Below are 25,825 nucleotides of genomic sequence, written 5' to 3' on the forward strand. Positions count from 1 at the left end.
GATTACATTCTATTTTTATGTCTTCGTAAATTAAACGAACAATATTAAAACACTTTTATTTATTTCAGAACGAAATGACAGATGACTTGTAGATAGTGTTGCCAAATTAGCATATTTTACGCTAAATTTAGCAAATTTTTAGTCAGTTTAGTATATTTTTTCTTCGTTTAGCACAGTGTTTCCCAAAGTGGGCGATAACGCCCCCTTGGGGGCGTTTGAAAATTAGGAGGGGGCGATAAGGGGCCCAAAAAATGGGGGGCATTTAAGAAGAAGAAAGCTAAATATCGTCAAAAACAAGTCTAGAAATCGACTTAAAATTAATTCAATTTTAACTGTCAGATCTGAATTACTACGGACAAAAATTTTTTGCCACAACTATAAGGTACCAAAAGAAGTCCTGGAAAAATTGGCACCATGTCAACTTTTGACGAGGAAAGCTCGAGACCAAGTACAAACGGACTGCCATTAGTGGATTTGACACACAGTCACAGTGTTGATAGTTCTGACGACGAAGAGCATGTTTTTTAATATCTCATATAATATGGAATCTAAATATCATTTTATGTTTTTCTATAACAATAATAAAATTTTTATTAAATCTTAATCATTTTTCTGTTTTAGCTCTACTTTGAAAGTTTAGCTTTATTTTAGCTTTATTCAAAGGTGAATTTAACTTTCTTTAAAAATTGGAGTTGGCAACACTGGTTTTGTATGTCTGTGACCATAATAATACTATACTGCCGAACGATTTGAGTACAATTTTAAGGATTCCAGTGTTATTCAAACCACTGTTCAAATTTATTTCTAGAACTTAAGAATATTTAGTGTTTAAGTTAGTTATATTTTGTTATTTTTTTATTTCGATGTTCACATTTGTAATTTCAAGACAGGCTAAATGACACCGATATCCAATGCCTTAATAAATAAAAAAAAAATGTTTCGATGATTGACTTGACGTTTGACATAGTCAATTTTTGGTACGAATATGAATATTTCGAATGTTTTGTTTATAATTTCAAATTACAAATAATTTAAGATATTTCATATGAACAATCGTAATACATTAAACTAAAATTTAAGGGATCTAAAGGTTGCGAAGAAATAAAAACAAAATATTTTCGTAAAGCGGCCATTAGCAAAAAATCGATATCCTCTTATACAAATCTACCAATAAGATTAAAAAAGAAAAGTATTCGCGAAGTACCTTCATTTTTATTTCCAGCTTTAACAAAATGGTATCACACGTTATTTATTTTAATTAAAAACAATGAAGACATCAAAACAGAATAAAATAAACAACAAAATTCAATATGAATTTAATTGTAAGATTTGTTCAAAGGTAAGATACTGTAAATTTCTGATATATTTATTTATACAGCTACCTAGTTGCACAGGAATGGTCACCCTGGATTTAAAAAAAAAATTGGGCTAAGGTACTCCCGTATATATCAGCTCCCATTCAGTAAAAGTACTAGAAAGTAGTTACATACTCTGTAAGTCCCATTAAATTATTTGAATTACACCATGTGTATGAAATAACTAATACTTCACTAACCATATATTCAGACAAACTATATGTCACTTTCATTTCAAATGTCTGCTACAAACTATATGCTTAAGTTACTAATCATCATCATCATCTGCCTGGCCTTTTCCCAAGTGTGGGGTAGGTACACAAGGTTTAATGAACCTTAAAGTTTTGGCTTAAGTTTTTATGGACGGCCGCCTGCTTGTGGCCAACCCTACTTGGGAGGATGCTTAAGTTACTAATGTTAGCAGAATTTTTACTTGAAGAAAATGACTTCAACATTCACAATATCATAGAAGAATGACATTGTCCCCTATAAAGAATTAATTGTTAAAAATATTAAAATACATAACCATTTCTTATTATATATTTTATTTAATAATACATTGATTTAAATTTATTCCAGATATTCTTCAATAAGTCATTATTACAACAACATAAAAAGATACACAACAACACAAAATACAGTTGTAAATTTTGTTCATATTCTGGGACAACAGTCAAATGTCTCAGCAGTCATATGAAGAAAGTACACACAGAGCCGACAATACCTTGTAACATATGTGGTAAAAAGTTTCACTTTCAAAGTAAATTGAAACAGCATCAGTTAGTACATACAGGTGAGACATATATTTACTAGCTGTTGCCTGTCACTCTGTCAGTGTGGAATTTAAAAAAAAAACTTGAGAGGTGTCAAGGGACACCCGGATGGAACGAATTTCCTATGAATTTTCGTTATATATTGTCACGTCGTTGCCATGGTTACTATAGCAAAAAGTGTCGTGACAACTTTTCGTAAGAATTTTTTCCGTCTAGCCCCCTTTCACAACGAGCGATAAGGAACTTCGTTCCAAAAAAATATTTGTAGCCTCCTATGTGTTCTTCTAGACTATGTTACTATGAGTACTACTGACTAGACTACTTCTTACTAATATTATAAATGCGAATGTTTAGACGTATGGATGTTAGAAGATATCACCAGAAAGTCTCGACAGATGTTGATGAAATTTGTCACAGATGTTGAACATAGTCTGGAAGAACACATAGACTACTTTTTTGATTAGAGATATTCAATTCATTTACTTCTCCTGAGTGTCACAGAGGTATAGTTTGTCTGGTGTTTTTTTATTAACAATTAGGCTCTTAACTTAATTTGATTTTTCAGGTGAAAAACCACATAAATGCAAAGTATGTGGTAAAGGTTTTAACAGTACATATTCACTTAGTACACACAAACTTATACATGAAAGTGAGTATATATATCTTTCTTACTAACTTACACATTGATAACATACCTCGATGGGTCCTATGTATAAGGACCAAAATAAAAGCTACCTCTTAGTTTAGTTAACATGCACTAAACACAAATACATATTTACACATGTAAATGTTATTTTTTTGGTGTAGTAAAAGGGCGGCATATTTTCCTATATGGTTGAAACTTTGAGAGCCTCTCCTGTAAAGTTGTCGGTTTGCACATTAGCCCTTATTCGTAGGAGCCATCGACCTATTTAAATAATTTTACTATTATAAGGTGATATAAATTATAGATTTCTTAAAAACTGAACATTTTTGTATTGTCAAATTAAACAATGAAAATTGACAATATAAAATCATAGACAAAAAATGACATTGACATTTAAAAATTGTTGTTAAAATACTGCATTAAGATTAGTGATGCAACGGATGTCTGTTTCCGTTTCCGCAAGTGCGGAAGTTCCGCGTGCTTTTCAACATCCGTTTCTGCTTCTGTTTCCGCAACTTTTATAACGGAGATAAAACGGAACTTTACGACGGCTGAGAGATCCAAATGCGCGGCGCGAGACGGACAGTCCGTGCGCAGCCTTTCGGCACTTGTCGCATTTGTTTGTTTACGTACTATTTTGTGAATTTAAGCGCGTAATATTTTCTGCTGCTGTTTGAAACAATCAGTTTCTCTTGCTGGAGTAAACTGTCTAGTTGTTGTCCATATAAAATTTGACAACTGGCAAAATGTGACTATTTCATACTTACGAGTTATTAAATGTACTTTTGAATAAGTGATAACCATGTAATATATCATCATCATTATATAGTTAGAAATATATTTGTCGTTTGTCAACACGAGTGGTTTGGCGAACTTTAATTTGTAAATAGTGTAATTTTGTTTCCTGAAAATAAATAAAAAAAAAAAACGCGTATTTTAACTTATTGCAGCGCAGTAAAAATACATACATTGAAGGCTAAAGGACACCGATATCCAATGCCTTAATAAATTAAAAACGAATACAAACTGTTTTTATCGAAAAAAATATTTTTGTAAATATGTTTTTAATTATTATTTACACTTCTGTTTCCGCATCCGTTTCCGTTTCCGTTTCTGCTAAAATTTATTTTTGACATCTGTTTCCGTTTCTGGTTCCGGTAAGACACTTCCGTTGCATCACTAATTAAGATACTTGTGCGACTATAAATTATTATAGCTTTTTAGCATCCTTCTGACAATGTCAAAATGTCACGAGATTATTTATTTTGTATTGTGCATCCCAGAGGCCCAATTTTAGTACTCTTTCCTTTCACACCCTTTTTTTATAAGGAGAGGATGGAAGGGGGAAGTGGATTTGCCAGAGGAGGGAGCACATAGGAAGCAGATATGTCCTCTGTGTGTCCCCCTCCTCTGTCGATAATAGGTAGGCAACGCATCTGCAATTGCGGATTATGTAGACAGCGGTCGCTTCACTTTTTATGCGTATTTAGATGGCCGCTAGCTCATTTACCATCTTATGATATAAAGAGCTCCATTTCGTACTGCAGCTGTCATGTTATTTTTTATTTTATGGCATTTTCTATAGCCATGTAGGTTTTACATATTTTCTGTCAGAATTAACCAATAGCAGCTCTTCTCTCATCGGGATAGACATCTTTGTTTAAATATAGACTTAGTTTTGAATTGTGAGATGTCATCTATATATATAAAAGAAAGTCGTGTTAGTTACACTATAACTCATGATCGGACAAACTGATTTAGCTGAAAATTGATGGGAGGGTAGCTTAGAACTAGGAGACGGACACAGGAACTTTTTTATCTTGTGTGCATTTTTTTTATTCCGCGCGGACGAAGTCGCGGGTAGAAGCTATTTTGATATATACAGAGGTCGTATTCCCGAGACACATATTGTCATCCCTTACATACTCATTGAAAAAAACAGAGACAACAAATGTGTACAAGTGTCACGGCAGTCGAAACTCACAATTTGAAGGTATCTCCGGTACGGCTCAACGGATCTTGATGAAATTTGGCACAAATGTAGAGCATAGTCTGAAAGTGCACAAAGGCTACTAATTACGTTTTTTTTTACATTCTACGTGGACGAAGTCGCGGGCGATAGCTAGTAATTAAATAAAACAAAAGACAGAAGACATTATAAATTCTTTTGTCTATCCACAGTGTTTAGTTAAAATACCATGATTCTAGAATGTTCTTTAATCAGTGAACAATGATTCTTGTTAAGTAAATCTCGTTTGATGACTCTGTGATACAATCAGCAGGTTTTACACATTGTCCGGAACTTTCCACGAATCTTAAAAAGAAAAAAGATAACTGAAAAAGCTGGAATTCAATAATACGCATGCGTCAACAGACGTTACTCCATCACTGTATGCCCAAGGACAATTCTAATCCCCTTCACGTTCCTAACCTTACAAGGAAAAGATTCATAATAAAGGGAAATATATTTTTTCTCAACCTCTCTATCTTTTAAAGATTGCAGATGTATTTAACATTGTTTGGCATAAATAAATAAAAAGTTAAAACGTACCCTGGTCTACAAAAGCAACCGGGCACAGACACGGACAAACAGTGTCGTGGTTTGAGAACGATTATCGAGTCTTTATTTTCATACTTATCGTGGTGTGCCATCGCATTACGTAAATAACGTAGCAATTTGTCAACGTCGAATATGTTATCGCGTAGTTCTACGTTCTTTCCAAATACCCTCTCCAACACCAACTGAAAGTAAATTTGTGAAAGTATTCTGTTAGTCAAGATTCATAAAAGAACAGTAAATGTACTTAACCCCATAAATAGAGTAGCTTTTATTTAAAGATCTCTTTTAAAATGTGGCTGGTATCTGTGAAATGCTAATATGTTTGTTCTTTTACTTGTGAATTCAAAACATTTTTAGTAGTTTTTAACAGGTGATGCCGCAACAAAATTTTTTTTTTTTTGGGCGCCTCGCTCCGTGAAATGCCACGGCCAAAAAGAAGACAGGCGTGAAGTGGAAGCAATTCCGCGTTTCGTCTGATGAGTGTGGTGCCAGCCTAATTTAAGTCCTCTTTCCCTTCACAATCTTTTCTTATTAGAAAAGGATGAGATGAGGAAGTGGATTTGGCGGTAGAGGGGATGAATTTAAAGCGGAAATATCCTCTTTCTGTGTGTCTCCTTCTCAGTTGATTAAAGGTAGGCAACACATCTGCATTTGCGGATGTATATGGGTAAAAGTCGCCTCGCAATTTCGGCGAATTTTGGTGGCCATTTGCTTGTTTGCCACCTTTTGATATATATAAAAAAAAAACATTACTTCCCACCATCGTGGACCCGGGTCTGTTAACCCTAGGGTGTCCACCTAAGGCAATTTGGGAATCACTGTTCCAAATAAAAGATTTGAAGACATCAAAGATTACCTCAACCATATCCTCTGTAAATTCAAAAGACACTTTTGAAAATCTATTCATAGTCCTCGTCAAAGTTCTTAAGAAATCTTCGCCGTATCCTTTCCTTCTATGCTCTGTATTGCACTTCCTTATTATTTTCTTTATTAAAATATAAGGCTGTTTACTCTTAAACCAATCGCATGTCCTGTTTTCGAAAATCCTTTTTAACTCGATTTCGAAATTATCACCATGGAATTCAGAAATATCGACGGTTTTTTCAATTTTATGTCGTATCTGTTCGAAATACGTTAAAGAAACAGCTGGTTGATAATCGTCATCTTGTTTTGGCGCCTTTTCATATTTTTCGTTCGGAAATTCAACAATATTATTGTCTATTGATATATCTTTGTGATCATTTAAATATTTATTTTTTTCTTCATTGACATTAAAATTCTTCATGCGAAGGATTTTTTTTCTATTTTTTTGTTTCCATAGTTTATTGTATGAATTTTCTTTAGTATTTTCATTATCTGTACGTTCTTCGCTTGTGTCTATGTTATTTTTTATTGAGTTCATGAAACTGTTGTTCAATTTAAGTCGTTGCTTTTTATCATCGTCTAAAACTTTTTTATAATCTATGATTTTAAGCCTGCAAACATTTCAAAGGTTACATATGAATTTAATAAATAAGACAGGATGTACAGAAAAAAAAAGATATTTGCCCTTCTTAAACAACCTCCCCAGCCAAATACATTACAATCTTTCATTGCAAAAGGATTGCAAGAAAAAGTGGACTAGAATTGTCCTCCGGCATACACTTATCACACGGATTGCAGAATTAATACCACTTCGTGTCGGCATTCTGTGTGGTCGCGTTACACCGGGTGAGATAGATATACATGCAGTAATTATTACTAATGTACACGACCATTGTAAAACAATGTAGACAATTTTATTTTTACACTCCTTTAGTTTAATATCGATTTAAACTAAATGACTTTTATAGCAATTAAATTGTTTCGTGAGACATAATAATTAACTAATTAAGAACGGCTACTCACGTGTGATCGTCCGATGACGGCACCGACTAGTTTCGGACCCGTCCGGGGTCTATCTTCAGGGAGAGTGTTTATTTTGAGGACTTCGCGGTCGCGTCGCGTCTCGCACTCGGTACCCCCGACGGGTCCGAAACTAGTCGGTGCCGTCACCGGACGATCACACGTGAGTTAAGCCGCTCTTAATTAGTTAATTGACTTTTATAGCAATTGTATAAATTAAAAAATATGGTTTTGAATACTTCTCTATTGCGTTGATTATATTCTGGCACATTACTGGACAGGAGTAGCCCAAAGGTATCCAGGGAGAGGCGTGTGAGTCTTGACAGTAAACTCTCCCTTCTGTTGAAATTATAAATGTATACGTCTCTCTCCTTCACTCCACAAATACATTGTATCTTCCTTCTCACTCATGTAACGAAATTTAAATATAACTCGAACATTATTACATTTCATTAAATTATGAATTTTGGAAGTAGAAGTACTTTAGCGGTAGTAACTTTACCAATAGAAAAAATATTAACATACTAGTTGTCGCTCGCGACTCCGTCCGCGCGGAATTAATACAAACATAATAAGTAGCCTATGTGTTCTTCCGAACTATGTTCTACATCTGTGATAAACTTCGTCAATATCAGTTGAGATGTTTCGGAAATACCTTCATACAAACATCCATTCATCCATCTAAACATTCACATTTATTATATAAGTATGATGCATTTAAATATCTTTTAATATCTTGAAACAATTTAACTTTAAAATATTCACCTATACGCAATATGTTCGTGAAAAGTAACCAGCCAACATTGAATAAATACATCGTAAAATGATCTTAAACCACGTAATGACTCACTATAAAACATAATTATACTCCGCTAGCTTTAGCCCGCGATTTCATCCGCGAGGAAATTAAAAAAAATATATAGCCTTATGATACTTAGTGTAAATGTAATGAAGCTCTCTAATGGTACAATTTTTGAGTTTATTCATTACAAAAAAAATAATTATAATTTGTAATATTAGCTGTTGCCCACGACTCCGTTCGTGCGGAATTAAAGAAAAAAATTAATAAGCCGTTCTTGAGTTATAAATAGTGTAACTAACACGACTTTCTTTTATATATATAGATTTAAAGTTATGACGCTGAATATATAAGAGAGAAACCTGGTGACTAGCTAGTTCATAAATCAAATTAACCATAACAAATTACAATCGTAAATCTCGATTAAAGTGCATTCAACAACACGTAAATAATAAAATTATTTGATTAAATTATACAAGATAAAGTTCACAATACAATGGACTTTTCATTTCGTTTGAAAGCCTAAGTAAAGTAAACATACATACGTCATTCATACATGGCGGCCATATCGATAATCGACATTGTTAGTTATTTTGTTAAAATTACTAGCTGTCGCCCGTGACGCTGTCTGAGCGGCATTAAAATAAACTTAATAAGTAGTTTATGTGTTCTTTCAGACTATGTTCTACATCTGTGACAAATTTCCTCAAGATCTGTTGAGCCGTTCTGGAGATATCTTCAAACAAATATCCATTCATCCATCTATCCATCTAAACATTCGCATTTGTATTAGTAAGATATGTTCAAATTTCAAATGATTTCATGAATATTGGATGGAGGCTCAACGGATCTGTGAAATTTGGCATGCTAATTGAACATAGTCTGAACGAACAAAGGCTACTAAGTTTATTTTTAACTAGCTTTTACCCGCGACTTCGTCCGCGCGGAATAAAAAAAATGCAAACAAGATAAAAAAAAGTTCCTATGTCCGTCTCCTAGTTCTAAGCTACCTCCCCATCAATTTTCAGCTAAATCAGTTAGACCGATCATGAGTTATAAATAGTGTAACTAACACGACTTTCTTTTATATATATAGATTAGAACGGAATTGCGGGCGATCGCTAGTGTTATACAGTTATGTGAGAAAAAATTTTTCACCAGAAACATTTTGGAATTGTCGAATTTTAAGGTATTTGTTTATCTGTGGTTAGGTTATCGAGTATATTACGTTGTTTTTTACTTTTAATTGCAGATCTTAAGCCGTATCATTGCAAAGTATGTGACTACTCATGTCGTGACAGTTCCACACTTAGAAAGCACAAAGACAGACATCTTGGTAAAGTGAAGAAGTACCCATGTGAATTGTGCCCTAGACTGTGAGTATTGTTGAAATATATATATATCTCGTTTCCTCTCACAATCATCAACCTACGTAGTGACGTCACATTACTCTTCCATCTCTATCTACTGTCATATCTGAATTCACTCATACTTAGGCATATTATTTTTCACACAATACTTTCATCTTCCTTTCCCTTAGGTCTTTCGTACACAAAGCAACTTAAATCTTCCAAGCCTTATATAAGCGATTTATACTATGATGTTCTACAGAATACAGAGGACTTTACTGTCCTTTGTTATTTCTATCTATCGCTAAAGACAGTCGCTCACTACCTGTTAAGATCGTCGTGAGAAATGTCGCTACGATTTTCAAGATTGCGGAGCAAATCTGTACAGTTGAAGATCCCGCAACAACAATATTTGTTGGATGCACGAATGGGTCTTTCTGGGTGCTATTCCAAGAGCATACAGAAGAAAGACGTCAAGTGGAAGTAATTCCGCGTACAGTCTATGTGTGTGCCGGATGACTCATTGTAGCCGACGTTCCCTTCCTACCCTTTTGTTTTAAGGAAAGGATGGGAAGGGGAGGAGGAGATGCATGAGAAGGTTAAATATTCTCTTTTTGTGCGTCTCCTCCTTCGTCGATTGAGGGTAGGCAACGTATCTGCAATTGCGAATGTCTATGGGCAGCGGTCGCTTCGCCATTTCGGCGGATTCATGTGGCCGCTTACTCGTTTGCCACCTTGTAATATAAAAAAAAATCTCTCTTCTTCTCTTGTAGGTTCAAATATAAAACTTGTTCTCTTTTCCTCTTACAGCTTTAATGCTAGTATCTATCTGAGAACACATATGGACGAGAAACACTTTGGTGTGAATGTACATACAATACCTTGCGAGTTTTGTGGAAAAATGTTTAAGAGTAATTCAACATTAACGTTGCATATTGTAAGTATATTCAGACATTTACGCTTCTGAAAATGGTTTTTATAAAACTAACTAGCTGTCGCCCGCGACTCCGTCCGCGCGCAGTTAAAAAATGGGGGGGGGGATATGAAAAATAGATGTTGGCCGATTCTCAGACCTACTGAATATGCTCACAAAATTTCATGAGAATCGGTCAAGCCGTTTCGGAGTAGTACGGTGACGAAAACTGTGACACGAGAATTTTATATATTAGATATTTAGTTATTTGTAGTGCAACAAATTTAATTGACCCGGTGGACATAAGTAACATCACACTAGCGCCACACTGTCAATCTCACATGATCCTTGTCGTATTGTAGTCATGAAAAATGTAACAGTAAAATCTCGACAATTCTTGTGCGTCATTTTCTATGGCTGTAGATGTTTTACATTATTTGTCACAGAAATAACAGGACTCTTACAAGACCAGATCAGTTTGTCAGACTCTATTTTAGTTGGAAGGCACGAATATAGGTCATTATGCCTTCTTTTACTATATTAATAATTTAAACTAATATTAAAAACAGGAAAAAATTGTCTTTTTGTATGTAACAAATAAACTCAAAAAATACCAAACTGATTTAAAAAATTCTTTCACCATTAGAAAGCTACATTATATATATATATATATATACTAGCTGTCGCCCGCGACTCCGTCCGCGCGCAGTTAATAAGTTTATATGACACGTTCGTAGATTTACCATAGCAGCGCCATCTATTGATTACTTATTCAACCCAGTCGAAAGGTATCGACATCTGTTAGAATAATTCAGAGTTAACAGATAATTGTGACTGTCAAATAATAACAGACAAATAATTAGCAATAAATTAAAATTGCGACTATAATTTGAGATTTAAACTATCTTATCTCTCAAGTTGGATCGAACTGCACATGGTGTGCGAATTTTATTATAATCGGTTAAGTGGTTTAGGAGTCCATTGAGGACAAACATTGTGACACGAGATTTATATATATTAAGATTACAAAAAAAAGTTTTTTTTTAATCCGGCGCGGATAAAGTCGCGGGTGACAGCTGGTTAATAAATAAAAACATAGCGACATAGAGAGCATCGGTGGCTCAGGGGTTAAGCACTTGACTTGCAATCTGAAAGTCCTGGGTTCGAATCCCGCCATGTATCAATGTGTTTTTCTATTTACATATTATGTACATTTATCTGATGTTCTTACTGTGAAGTAAAACATTGTGATGCTGCACATATCTGAGAAGAAATTCAATGATATGTGTGAAGTCATTACACTTGACTGTGGTTGACTATGACATAGTCATCTCTAACTTAGAGTAGACTCTGAGACCCTCAGTTGGAATGTATAGTGAGCTGATGATGATGATGATGATGATATATTTTTAGAAAACCATCCACGGCCGTCAATTTGAGTGTGAATGTACCATATGTGGTGTTGTATGTATGAACAAAGGTAATCTACGTGCACATATGATGACCCATGTCGATATCAGACCTTATAAATGTACATACAAACATTGCGGAAAGAAATTCAAATGTATGGTGAGTTTTTTTTATTTAAACCTTTATCTAACGCCCGATTTACATCATTCCAGTACAGTAATCTAGTAGCGTAAAAACAACATAAGGCACTGGTTCCAGTGATGTGCATTTCATTCTGTGTTTACTTTATTTCAGTTGTCTTTCACTGATTTTCATCACAATTGGATTACTGTACTGGATTAATGTAAAACGGCTATAATTTAAGGTTTCCCAAACTATATTACCTTATAGTAACTGGCTGGCTGATAAATTTTGTAAAGTGAGCTTTCATTGGATACTTTTTCCTACCTTGAGTGAAAACAGATCTGGGAATTACTCTTTTTTTTTTACTTAAAAAATAATAAACAATGCTTCCATTATCTATTCTTATTTAATTTAACTTAATTAAATTTAACTTTCTTTTATAATTCTTTCTTTTTGATTATGCAGCCAATTTTTTTTAATACTTTTTTGGGACTTTGCACTAATCTAACAGCTAACAACGTGTATTATAAGTAAATAATATGTTATACAGGATGATTTTTATTATGCAGTCAATTTTTTTTTATTTTTTTTTGTTTTGGGACTGCAATAATCTAACAACTAACAACGTGTATTATAAATAAATAATATTTTATACAGGGTGATTTTTTGTATACTTTTTTTGGGACTTTGGACTAATTTAACAACTAACAACGTGTATTATTAATAAACAATATTTTATACAGGGTGATTTAAAGAAACACACAATAATTCATTATCCCGAACAGCAATATACATGTTTTTGCGGACGTCGTTTCGCTCGCAAATGCCGTTATGATAGTCACATTAAACAACATAATTACCAAGAAAAGACAATCCAGTGCGATGTATGTGGAGAATGGTGAGTTTGAATGGAATTTACATACATACATCATCATCATCATCTCACTATACATCCCCACTGAGGGTCTCAGAGTCTACCCTAAGTTAGAGATGACTATGTCATAGTCAACCACAGTCAAGTGTAGTGACTTCACACATATCATTGAATTTCTTCTCAGATATGTGCAGCATCACGATGTTTTCCTTCACAGTAAGAACATCAGATAAATGTACATATGTAAATAGAAAAACACATTGATACATGGCGGGATATGAACTTAGGACCTGCAGATTGCAAGTCAAGTGCTTAACCCCTGAGCCATCGATGATATACATATACATAATAAACAAATAATTGTATAAATTTGTTGATCTCTTAAATAATATTCCAATAGTTTATATTAATTCTAGTATAGGTATTTTCAAATATCACCCCGGTACACATAAAATTGTGATAAAAACCGCTAACATATCTGATAAGTACTATACGATTGTTAATTTACTGATGTAAAAAATCTGTAATAAAAGGAATCATATCTTGTTTAGGTTAACAAGTTTGATCAGGATTGATCATAAAATATAATAAATTCATTAATCACATCAGAATTAATGAATTCATTTGATATTTAACTTTTTATAATCGTTCAATTATAACCTGATTATTGGTTAATGTCAATAATTAGGTTTTATTATATTTTCAATCTCTTTATAACGGTATAACAACCCTGTTTATTAATTTTAACCTATTTATAACCTATTTAAAACTTGTTTATAACTATTTATAACCTGTTTATAACCTACTAACTTTTTACCCGCGACTCCGTCCGCGCGGAATAAAAAATGCACATAAGATAAAAAAAAAAGTTCCTATGTCAGTCTCCTAGTTCTAAGCTACCTCCCCATCAATTTTCAGCTAAATCAGTTCGACCAATTTTGAGTTATAAATAGTGTAACTAACTTCACTTTCTGACTATATATATATAGATACTAGCTTTTACCCGCGACTCTGTCCGCGCGTAATAAAAAATAGAAAACGGGGTAAAAATTATCCTATGTCCGTTTCCTGGTTCTAAGCTACCTGCCCACCAATTTTCAGTCAAATCGATTCAGTCGTTCTTGAGTTATAAATAGTGTAACTAACACGACTTTCTTTTATATATATAGATAACCTATTTATAACCTGTTTATAACCGTAGGTTCATAAACAAATCGGATATTATCCTACACATAGCTCAGAAACACACAGATCAGCAATATATTTGTGATGTTTGTGGATTTCAAACTAACAACAAGAATATTATAATTAAGCATATTAAGAAAGGACATAATGTGAGCATATATCTTTTTAATATAGTAAATATTTGTTTATCTCGTTTCAATCCAGCGTCGAAATATAATAAATACTAGTTATCGCCCGCGACTACGTCCGCGCAGAATTAAAAAAAAAAAACTTCAAAGTAGACTGTGTTCTTCCATAGTATGTCTCTACATCTCTGACAATTTTTATCTAGATCTTTTGAGCGGTTCCGAACATACCTTCAAAGAAACAAACATACATACATACGTACGTCCGTCGGTCCGTCCATAGTAACTAGTTTTTTTTAAATCCCTTGCGGTGGTAACCGCGGGCGAGAGCTAGTATTAGTATAAAATTTATTTAGTCTATGTTGAAAATATTTCGACTATGGATTGAAAAAAGTTGTATCGTTACTTGCTTTTTTTGCTTTTTTTTATTTGATTGTTGTTACTAACATAACTTTTTTTACTACCTTTACTAACCCTAGTATAATAATATAGATCTTTGTAATCTGAATCAAATAAATATTATTATTACCAATCACAATTAAATGATTCGATTTGTATCGAATCATTAAATTGTGATTATATCGTGTGTATTATATTGTGATAATATCGATTTGTATCGAATCATTAAATTGTGATTGTCATCGAATTTGTCTTCAAATTAATTTATAATTTAATTCAACAGAATTTATCTTGTAAGATTTGTCGAAAAATATTCAAAAGGCGTACTTGTCTTAAAGTACATTACAGGAGGTGTCATTATATCGGATATAAAACGAAACCTCGTTTGTAAGTTCATTTTATTAATGAGTTTTATATCACATGTATAAAAGAATTGCTTATTATTTATTTAATTTTATATATTATATAGAAAACCAGAGAATGTTCTGGAAGATAACAAACAAGAGAATGTTCTCGAAGAGAATTATATAAAAAAGGAGATTGAGACATTGGAAGAAATAGATCTTTTTGAAGTGGAGAAAAATGAGTTTTTATCCGGTAAGTAACAAAAAACCTAAATAACTTATACGAAGTTATTTTAACAAACAATAGTAAAATAAAAAAAATCAATAAATCTAAATTTAAGTCGATTTAAAGATGTCAAAAGAAACAATAAAAATAATCCAATTTATAGATATTGAACATGAAGAAACAAATACGACGGAAAATCATAAAACATGCAAAAATATAGAAAATTCTGAACAAAGTCTTGCAAAAGAATTGAATAGTATTCTGGATAAAGCAACTATAATAAACAATGATGAAGATTTAATTGAAAAAAGTAAGTCTCACTTCGAATTTCCACTGACGAGCTTTAATTTTAAAAAATAAACGACTGACTGTACTCATGACACACAGGATAAAAATACAAATCGAATGACACCTCATTTGTTAGAATCTATTCAGTCGTTTGAGCTGCAGGATTTTACAAAGAATTGACGTACATACAAATAGACAGAGAAATTACTCATATAACTTCAAACTTTCGTGGTTTTTACTAATATACTGTTCGTAAGAAACGGGATTCTTACCACGATTAGGCTGTGGACACAGTGTGTAGTTTGTCGACAAACAAAAATAACATCGAGTGCGGACTAAATGTGCAGTGAGAACGCGGACAGTGGTAGTGGTCGCCGAATCAGAAAGAAGGTAGACCGATACGGCTATCTTTAACATTTTTTACACTACCGCACAACACCAGTCAACCCGTGATCATGGCGCATGCAACTGGTGCCGAAATATCGGGAGCTCAAACAGCCAAATCGTAGTAAGAATCCCGTTTCTTACGAACAGTATAACAGACATTACTCTCTTGTCATCTCTTTTTTTTAACAAGAATGAAAGAAACGACAAAATGTTTTTGTACTCACTAGCTCGTTCACCTCGTTTATCAACCCCTTCCGTCACAAGGGTGACAATGGAGATGACGGAAGGGGACCCTTGATCACCACCCTGTTCTTGATCATGCCACCTTTCATGCAATCCATCCATCTCTTCCTAGGCCTACCTCTATCGGTATTCCTTGTATTATCTATGGTACTACATCAAAATTATTTTTTTTTTCTCAAAAATAACAGTTAACAGGATCCAAGTGACAGTAAAAATAGATAAAAAAGCGAAAGAAAATGCAGATAAACATATACAGAAATTATTGGATAAATCGACGAGAAAGAAAGAGATGAAAGAATTGGAGGAAACGAGACGGATGTACAATAAAAGAATAAGGAAGGCAATTAATAGTAAACCAAAAAAAGGTAAATTTTAATATAAATTATTATTTATTTATTAACTTATATTTGTTTATTAATTTTTAAAATGGTTTAATTTAATTTGCTCTGGTTTTTTTTGTGTTAGATATAGTAATTTAAATTACACAAAAATTTTTTGTTAATAGATTGGTCAAAAATTGGGTAAAAAATCATTTTTTTCATGACATTACAATATTATATGAAAAAAATCATTCATAAAATGTATGTATTTGCAATTTTAATTTTAAAATACTAATCTTTACAGGTCCTATCATTAAATTTGTTAAAATCAAAAATAATATAAACGTTAATGAAACGGAAACAAATGAAAATAATAACGAATCACAAAATAATGATTTTGAATCACAACTCAATGATGATGGAAAAAATAATGCTAAAGAAAAATATAATAATAATAATGAAATTGTTGGAAGAAATAACAAATTGAAAATAAATACACATCAGTGCTATGTTTGTTTTAAAGTGAGTATTAAAACTTATTTATACAAAAATCTATACAAATTTAGAAAAACATGTCTGAAAGTAATAAAAAAAATTCCTACATATGATGTATTTGTGTATTCAATAACTAAAAACTTATTTTTTTGGATTTTTGTCTGTCTGTCTGTATGTTCGTAATGCTATGTTTGTTACAAGTAATCTCTGGAATGTATGGACAGATTTTGACAGAACTTTGATTGGAAGGTAGCTGATATATGCGACCATGTTATAGGATAGTTTTTTTTTATTTTCTGCTCTGACAAAGTCGCCTGTAATATAAACCTTTATATAGATAAAAATATAATTGGTTGTATTTTTGTCACTGACGTTTTTTTAAATTATTCGACATGTTTTTAATGAAGACTGTTTTAGTGAGATGTTCTTATGATATCAGTGGTTTTTTTTTTAATTGAAGAAATATTTAATGTGATGTTGTTTTTTATTATTGGAACTTAGAAATTTATACAAACAACAACAATTTAGAACAGAATCAAATTTAAGATTTTTTTTGAGTGTGTATTTTTTTTTTCAGTTATTCGAAACTAAATCTAAACTAATAGATCATTGTAAAGAACATTTCGATGTTTGTTGCAATGTGATGCTAAAAAAATGTCCCCTATGTGATTACGTCACCAAATTAAATCTCTCCAGACATATGAAATTAGTACATAAAATTAATATAAAACTACCCTTCCCAAGGTTTAAAGATAAAAAAAATAATAAAAACGGTTCTAGATATTATTACGATATAAATGATAAAAATATACAAAAAATAGAAATAATACCGAGCGTTAAAAATCTAAATAAAATAGAAAGTATTAAAATTGATAAAAAAAGAAAATTTGATAAAACTTTAAGTGTAGATAAAAAGAAGTTAGTTAAAAAAGGTGATGAATGGATTATAGAAGATGAAGAGATTACATTAAAAGAAGACTATTTACTACCAAGATTTAATATGGAAAATTTATTAAAAATCAAAATATACGGTGATGATTATATATCGAGATTGAAAAAATTGAGTCGTTTAGGAAAAATAATAGGAAAAAAAATTTTATTTCCATGTGAAAATTGTGAAAAAATCTGTCAAACTTTAAGCGCATTGAAGTTACATACACGCAAACATAATCCGAATGCAAAACCATTTAAAAAGAAAGTATGGAAACATAAATCGAATGGAAAAGAAATAGAAAAGAAAATAATAAATACAAATAGATATGAAAAACCAAAACCTATTGTAAATAAACATAAATGCGATAATGAATTGAAAGAGTTTTATGAAAAAAATATTAAAGGTGGTGATATTGAGTTTTGGCATTTTTTAAAAATATATAATAAAATGTCCAGAGAAAATATCACAGAATTCTCAGAATTGAATGAAAGAACCGATTTCGGTATACATTATGATGAACTTCCGAATGATGAATTAACAAAGAAGGAAGTAGAACGAAATGAATTACAAAAGAAGGAAATAAAAAAGAAGAAAGTAGAAAATAAAACTCCTAGATTTAGTAGAGTTGTAAAGATGAGTAAGAAGCAACATTTAAAAAGAATGGAATTAAAAAATAAATTAAGACAAAATATTAGTGCAAATTGTTCCTAATTATTTTTTTGGTAATTTATCTTACTAATATAAATGCGAAAGTTTAGATGTATGGATGTTAGAAGATATCTCCAGAACGGCTTCTGATGTAGAACATAGTCTGGAAGAACACATAGGCTACTTATTACGTTTTTGTTTTTAATTCAGCGCGGACGGAGTCGCGGGCAACAGCTAGTAGTGCATAAAAGTAACTTTTTTAATTCACTTGTTGTAGTTAATTAGACAATTTGTAAAAAAAACTTAAATAAAATTGTTTTTCAGAATATCTTGTTTCATTTTCTCTTAAAGTTTGTTTCCACTGGCGACATATTCTCTTGTATTTTTTGTGTGTTATTATTTTTCATCAGTGGAATTTCAGTTATTTGAAATACTTCGTATTTGTCAAAAATTTTACTCTCATGGGAAAAGGGGATGGGATTTTTTCGTATTTAAGTCACAGAATGAACATGTAAAATTAAAAAATAAGGAACTTCGTTCCAAAAATTACAAATTACAAAAAAAATTAGTTTTCTTTAAAAGTGGAATCTGCTTATTTATTAATATTTATCAAGTAAATACCTGGAAAGACATCTTTCCAGACTACTATATCTAGTTGGTAATTTACCGGAATTCATGATTTTACACTAAAAAAATTAGATTAAAAAAAAATAAAACACGTTACTTGAAGCATAGAAAAAAAATTTATTTCCCTTTATTTAATTTATTCATAACTTTCCTTACAATTATTTGTATGATTTTGGTACTATATTTTAATATTACAAGAAAAAAAACCGTTACATTGACCTGTATATATAGGACAGGCTATAAGGTGTGATATTTTGTGCCTATTTGATTTCAGCCATTTGGTAAAAGTCAAGGATATCTTAACAGATGAGAGGCGCTGTTATCTCTTTTAGTTCTGTCAAAATCTAATATATAAAATTCTCGTGTCACAGTTTTCGTTCCCGTACTCCTCCGAAACGGCTTGACCGATTCTCATGAAATTTTGTGAGCATATTCAGTAGGTCTGAGAATCGGCCAACATCTATTTTTCATAACACCCCACCCATTTTTTTTTTACTGCGCGCGGACGGAGTCGCGGGCGACAGCTAGTTTACTTATAAAAAATGACATAAAAGAAAAAAGACATGACATACAGTAGAAAGAGGATCATGACATTTTTTTGACATTGACAGTTGCGCTAGTGAATTGTCATAATAACATAGTTTGACTTATTGCTCATTGTCAGATAGCCTTGTCAATATCTATAGTTATCAATGGCGACCAAAATATCGATTGAACACCATATATATATATAATTATCGGTTATTACGACTGAATACTGTCGCTCTCTTTGAAGTCGATATAACCGGTACAGTTTGGTTCATGATGAATTCTCCTCAAATGTTATTATAACCATATTTTCATCATCTTTCGAATCTGAAAATAAAAAAATATATTTTAACTGCAGTCCAGAAAGGAATGAAAATTTAAAGCTAATAGCAGCAAATATATATGGTTGCCATAGTTACGGTAATGCTCAGACATTTAAATTATGACATTTGTAGTTGAAAATTTTACGCATTATTAACAATATAAAGGAAAAAAGACAATATGTGTGTTGAAACGCACAATAAAATTGATACATGTCAAAGGTGGCCTAAAGTTGCCCCCAGTATCTTATAAATTCGAACATCTGAATGTATAGATGGATGTTAGAAGATATCTCCGGAATGGCTCAACAGATCATGATGAAATTTGACATAGATTAGATATAAATAATAAAAAATCTACTAGTCTTCTAGTTATTTAAAAAAAAAATGGGACCCATCTGCAAGCACTTCGTTTGGATTAAAATAATTTTTATCAAAATCGGACCAACAGGGGCGGAGATTCGCGGTAACACATTAAAAAAAAATCAGTCAAATTGATAACCTCCTTCTTTTTGAAGTCGTCTAAAAATTTAATTTATTCCACAGTCTATAATATCTGATATGGCAACATTATTTTCTATAACTTAAGACTGTTTCATTTTCCAATCAAATAAAGTTTGTTTTATATCCTCATATAATAAAAATACAATATAGATGTATATATATATGGAAGTATAGGTAAAGTTTTTTTTTTAATTCCGCAAGAACATAATCTCAGGCAACAACTATGTAGTAATATTACAAAGTTGTTTTCCAGAATTAGATATCTATATATATAAAAGAAAGTTGTGTTAGTTACACTATTTATAACTCAAGAATGGCTGAATTGATTTGACTGAAAATCGGTGGGCACGTAGCTTAGAACCAGGAAACGGACATATATTTTTACCCCATTTTCTATATTTTATTCCGCGCGGACGGAGTCGCGGGTAAAAGCTAGTTTACAATAGAAATCTAATTAAATACTTGAAAAAACTCACCCATTTTACAATGACCTTCTTTATTCTTTAATATATGATGTTTCAAAAGAATTATAGTAGAAAATTTCTGTCCACAAGAACAGATGTGTTCATATTGTTTATTAACTTTTTCTATATAATGATTTTGCATATGATCCGCCATACCTTGTTCCCCGATACATATCTCTCTACATAATATACAAACTCTCACATTATGCTCTTCTAAATAAGCCAACGATACTCCTTTCATTGGTATATCCATAATTATACTAGTTTTATATTCCCCAAATGTTCTCGGCACAAAATAATCTTTCCAATTACGTTTATCTACCTTTAAATTTATTGATTTTGTAATTTTATGTCTTGTACTTAAATGCTCTTGGAAATATGTTTCATTTTTACTTTCGTATTGACATATTTCACAGTATAAATATTTTTTATGTTGTTTCATATGTTCCTTGAGTTCGTCGCGATTTTTAAATTTCTCCAAACATATTTTGCAACAAGATACGCTTTGTATACGATGACCTTGGAAGTGATACCTGAAATTTATTTTTTTGACACATGACACAATATTTTACGCACATTTTTATCATTATCAGCTCACTATATATCCCCACTGAGCCTACCCGAGGAGCCTACACTAAGTCAGTTGTGACTAGGTCATAGGTAAGCACACTGACCCAGTGCGGGTTGACTTCACACATTGAATTTCTTCTCAAATATATGCATACATCACGATGTTTACCTCCATAGTAAGAACGTTGTATAAATATACATACGTAAGTCGAAAAATCAAACTTGGCGGCGCTCAGTGGCAACCGACATGAAGACAGTCGGGCTGACATGGCTCGAGACCAAACGCAGAGCCCAAGATAGAATGAGCTGGCGACGTACTGTGGACGCCCTCTGCCCTACTACGGGGACATAGGACTTTAAGTCAAGTAAGTCAAGTCAAGTCGAAAAAGACTGGTACATGATGGGATTCGAACCCAAGTCCTTAACCCCTGAGACACTGATGCTCGACCACCTTATAATATAAAAAATATCATCTTCAGCTCACTATACGTCCCCACCGAGGGGCTCGGAGCCTACCCCAAGTTAGGGGTGAAAAAATTATATTTTAGAAATTAATTATTATTCTTACCACATAGTTTTAATTCTCTGCATTTTATAACATTTTGGGCAAGCAGCAAATGTTGCATCTTTATCAACGCCCATATGAAATGTTATAATATGTATTTGCATAAGCAATTTATTAAAGAATAATACAGAACACGTGTCACAGATGAATATCTCACGTTCTATTCTTGTTGCATTCTCATCACTAAGCAGATGATTAACTTTTATATGTTTTATTAATCCTTCATATGTCAAATGTGGCTTCACACATAACTGAAATTTAATAATACTGAATTATAAGTGTTCGGAATGATGGAATAAACATTAATCTAAAGGATGATCCAAATAAAATGTGGGATAAGGACTGAGAGTATTTTTGTTCGGATTTTTTTTTTTTATAGTAGTCTTAGGAGAATGGGGCAAACAAGCAACGGACCGAAATTATCCGTGCGGAATTAAAAAAACTTAATTTGTAGCCTCTGTCTTCTTCCAGACTATGTTCTACATCAATGTCAAATTTCAGCGAGATCCATGCAGCTATTCTGGAGATACCTTGTGACAAACATCCATCCATAGATTAGTAAGATATATAAATATAAATTTACACATACATTGCAATGTTTTTAATGTTACTAATATTATAAACTAGCTTTTACCCGCGACTCCGTCCGCGCGGAATAAAAAATAGAAAACGGGGTAAAAATTATCCTATGTCCGTTTCCTGGTCCTAAGCTACCTGCCCACCAATTTTCAGTCAAATCGATTCAGCAGTTCTTGAGTTATAAATAGTGTAACTAACACGACTTTCTTTTATATATATAGATGCGAAAGTTTAGATGAATGGATGTTTGTTTTCAGGTATCTCTGGAATGGTTGCATGGATCTCGATATAATTTGGCATAGAGATAGAACATATTCTAGAAGAACACGTAGGCAACTAATGAAGTTTTTTTAACTCTGTGCTGACGGAGTCTGCGGCGACAGCTAGTAAAATATATTAATAACATTGACATTGTAATAATTATTTCTACTTAAGTTTTAAGTTATTTCTTTCATTCAATTGACATGTAAAACATTTCACAAAATTGTAATAAGCTCCATCTGTTGTCCAATCTTACTAATTTTAAATGTGAAAATTTATATGAATGGATGGATAGATGTTTGTTTGAAGGTATCTCCAGAATTACTCAACAGATATTGATGAAATTTGGCATACATGTAAAAAACATGCTGGAACAACATATAGACTACTTATTAAGTTTTTTTTATTCCGCACGGACAGAATCGCGGGCAAAAGCTAGTAAAAAATATGCAAGCAATATTATATGAAAATTATTATCAATGTTATTGATGTCTATATAACATATTCAATTAACATGTTTCATATTCCATAATGCTTTTAAGTTTTATTATTATTGGGACATCTATCGGCAAATTTGTTTATTACTTAAAATGAAAATAATTATGTTGACACATACTTTTGACGATTCATAAACAGACAGAGTTATTGTTGATTAGGGGGATAAACTATCTTGAGGAAAGTACGCCTTTATATTCTCTCTGTATTTGAACCCCTTTTATTTCATAGAATTGTATAAAACTGAATCATTTGATATGTAGAAAGTAAATAAACGATTGTAACCTTACCCTACAACAATATGTCGCTCTTGAATTTTTCATTAAATTCATAATTTCCCTTTTGTGAGCTAAAGATCGATGTATTTCCACCTCAGTTTCACTGTCCCAGCCATCAAAACATATATTACAGAAATAAGTCTCAGCGTTCGTACCATAACTTTTTTTATTAGGTGGACGATATTCAACGTCTCTAGGAGACGATCTAAACATAGCCATGTTTCAGTCAACAAAACAAACACATCAGCATAAAGAAGTACAAAATGATTTTAGTTAGATACTTTTGTATTCTTATATGATTTATAATATTATATTATCAGAACCAAATAAAGAAAAAAACATCGAAAAACAGCAACTGCAATGCAAAGGGAACACCCATAGACAATAGGTACAGAATGTAGTTAGATTTAAAGAATATAAAATGTGTCAATTGGCACCACAGACTATAATTACTATAAGTTGTCCAAAATATTAATTTTATTTATTATTGTGCATGCATATGTAGAATTTCAGATAAATAAAACTTAAATTATACTTGTAAAACTCATTTTATTTAAATGTAAATTTTAATTTCTGCCAAAGTAACAATGACTCATAGTCGAACCCAATCTTTTGATCGAAATTAAATCCGAGATTGAATTAAGTCAAGATTATCTTAAAGTACCAATCGGTGTCTATTCTTGGATAAGGCTTCAGCACAATATCAAAAATCGACAATCTCAAAAAGAAAAAAAAAAGTTGCAAATACTAGTCTTTTTTAATAAAAATTAACTTTCAATTAACATGCCTGCAAGTAATAGTAACGGAACGTATTGTATTTGTAAACATGGCGAACAAACTTCTCTATCAATTTGAAGTTAACAATCAGATATATGATTATTTAGTGTAAAGACTTGTCTTTTGTTTTTAGTAAGCTGCTTAGGATTCATTTATTGTTGTTAAACTTTAATGCAGTACAAGTTGATTCATTCACAATTTGCATATGATTATATCTAATATGGAAAGTCAATCTGTAGGTTTTGTAATCTGTCGAAATCAATATTCGATCTTTAACTATTTCTGCAAACTAAATATACTTTTTTTTTATATAAACAAAAATACGATCTGCTGATTAAATGGCGATCGTATCTTATCTAATGTTTGTATTCCATTTCATACAAATTAATAGAAATTATTAATTAGATCGATCTCAAGGATCGAATTCAAACAATCGTAAAAAAATCAATTCGATTCTTACAGAACTTTCATTCGATATTTTACATTTATAACATTCTCGACAAATTATGGATTTACAACAGGATAAAAGCCGTTGTATTTTTAGCCGACTTCAAAAAGAAGGTTATCAATTCGACTGTATTTTTTTTTATGTGTGTTACCGCGAAACTCCGCCCCTGGTGGTCCGATTTTGATAAAAAATATTTTAATTGAAAGGAAGTGCTTGCAGATGGGTCCCATTTTTTTTGTTTTTTTTTTTGCTTATACATTCCAAGCATTGACCTATCCATATATATAGCCATATCCATAGAGATCAGTGTTACTTACATCGGCAACATCGGTAAATCTCTTGTGTGAAAGCAATGGGAAGAAAAGAAAAAAACAATAGTTCAAAAGATTTATTGAAATAGTAAATAAAAGAAAAAAGTAAATAAAACAATGTGGCAAGAAACATTTTATTTAACACATAAAACACATTTTTCTATCTACATGCAAGCAAAAAGCAGATTATGCCTAAAAAAATGTTTTTTTTTATTAAAAAATAAATACGGAATTTTAAACCTTAAAGGAACTAAGTTACAAATTCTGATAATTATTTTTTATGATCGAAGAATTTTTAATAAATAATCTAGCTATCAGACAGAAATAATCGATTCGAAAATCTGCTGCACTACCGCGCAACCTAAGAGACAACCGAACCCTCATTTTATCAAAGAGTTTTAAGGTATTTTTATGGTTTTCTAGGATTTAAAGTAAATCCGATAACTAAAATACAGCTTATTATTTCCAGTGTGATTTATAACGATACCTGTATCGTATTAAATAATTATAATTACATGATTATATATAATAAAAAACAATTAAAACTATTTTTTGGTAACTCTCAATATTAATTATATAATATATACAATCTATTCACGTTATATACTTTGTAAATAATAAGAAATATATCCGTATATAATTTCAACTTGTTTTATTTCACAATGTTAACATAATTATATTTTCTGGCATAATGAATACGTATATTTAAAATTTTCCTTTTTAATTTGAAATAGAGCGTGAAAAAATATTGTCTTTTATATCGTAAATAGAGTATATATAAACACCATTACACCTATATATTATATATATTAGGACCC

General features: G+C 31.7%; 2 protein-coding genes across 2 annotated transcripts; one reads left to right on the top strand and one right to left on the bottom strand.

The window, feature by feature from the left end:
* Positions 1-414: 414 nt before the first annotated feature.
* On the top strand, positions 415-19,217 carry LOC106717118 (zinc finger protein 91). Its single transcript, XM_045685222.1, has 14 exons — positions 415-519; positions 1,935-2,148; positions 2,694-2,777; positions 9,270-9,393; positions 10,177-10,303; positions 11,693-11,848; positions 12,556-12,710; positions 13,888-14,020; positions 14,679-14,782; positions 14,865-14,992; positions 15,129-15,275; positions 16,072-16,248; positions 16,508-16,548; positions 19,182-19,217. Exons 1-14 carry the CDS (start codon positions 415-417, stop codon positions 19,215-19,217), a joined length of 1,731 nt encoding a protein of 576 aa, XP_045541178.1.
* Positions 19,218-19,608: 391 nt separating this feature from the next.
* LOC106717208 (zinc finger protein 423-like) lies at positions 19,609-23,824 on the bottom strand. The gene is made up of 4 exons (XM_014510945.2): positions 23,484-23,824; positions 21,862-22,109; positions 20,736-21,256; positions 19,609-19,762 (listed from the first exon to the last, which is right to left on the bottom strand). The coding sequence occupies exons 1-4, from the start codon at positions 23,688-23,690 to the stop codon at positions 19,707-19,709; spliced, it is 1,032 nt and encodes a 343-aa protein (XP_014366431.2). The 5' UTR covers positions 23,691-23,824; the 3' UTR covers positions 19,609-19,706.
* Between the last annotated feature and the right edge of the window lie 2,001 nt (positions 23,825-25,825).

Source organism: Papilio machaon, chromosome 29 (genome assembly GCF_912999745.1).
Source record: "Papilio machaon chromosome 29, ilPapMach1.1, whole genome shotgun sequence".
In the NCBI taxonomy this organism is placed as follows: domain Eukaryota; kingdom Metazoa; phylum Arthropoda; class Insecta; order Lepidoptera; family Papilionidae; genus Papilio; species Papilio machaon.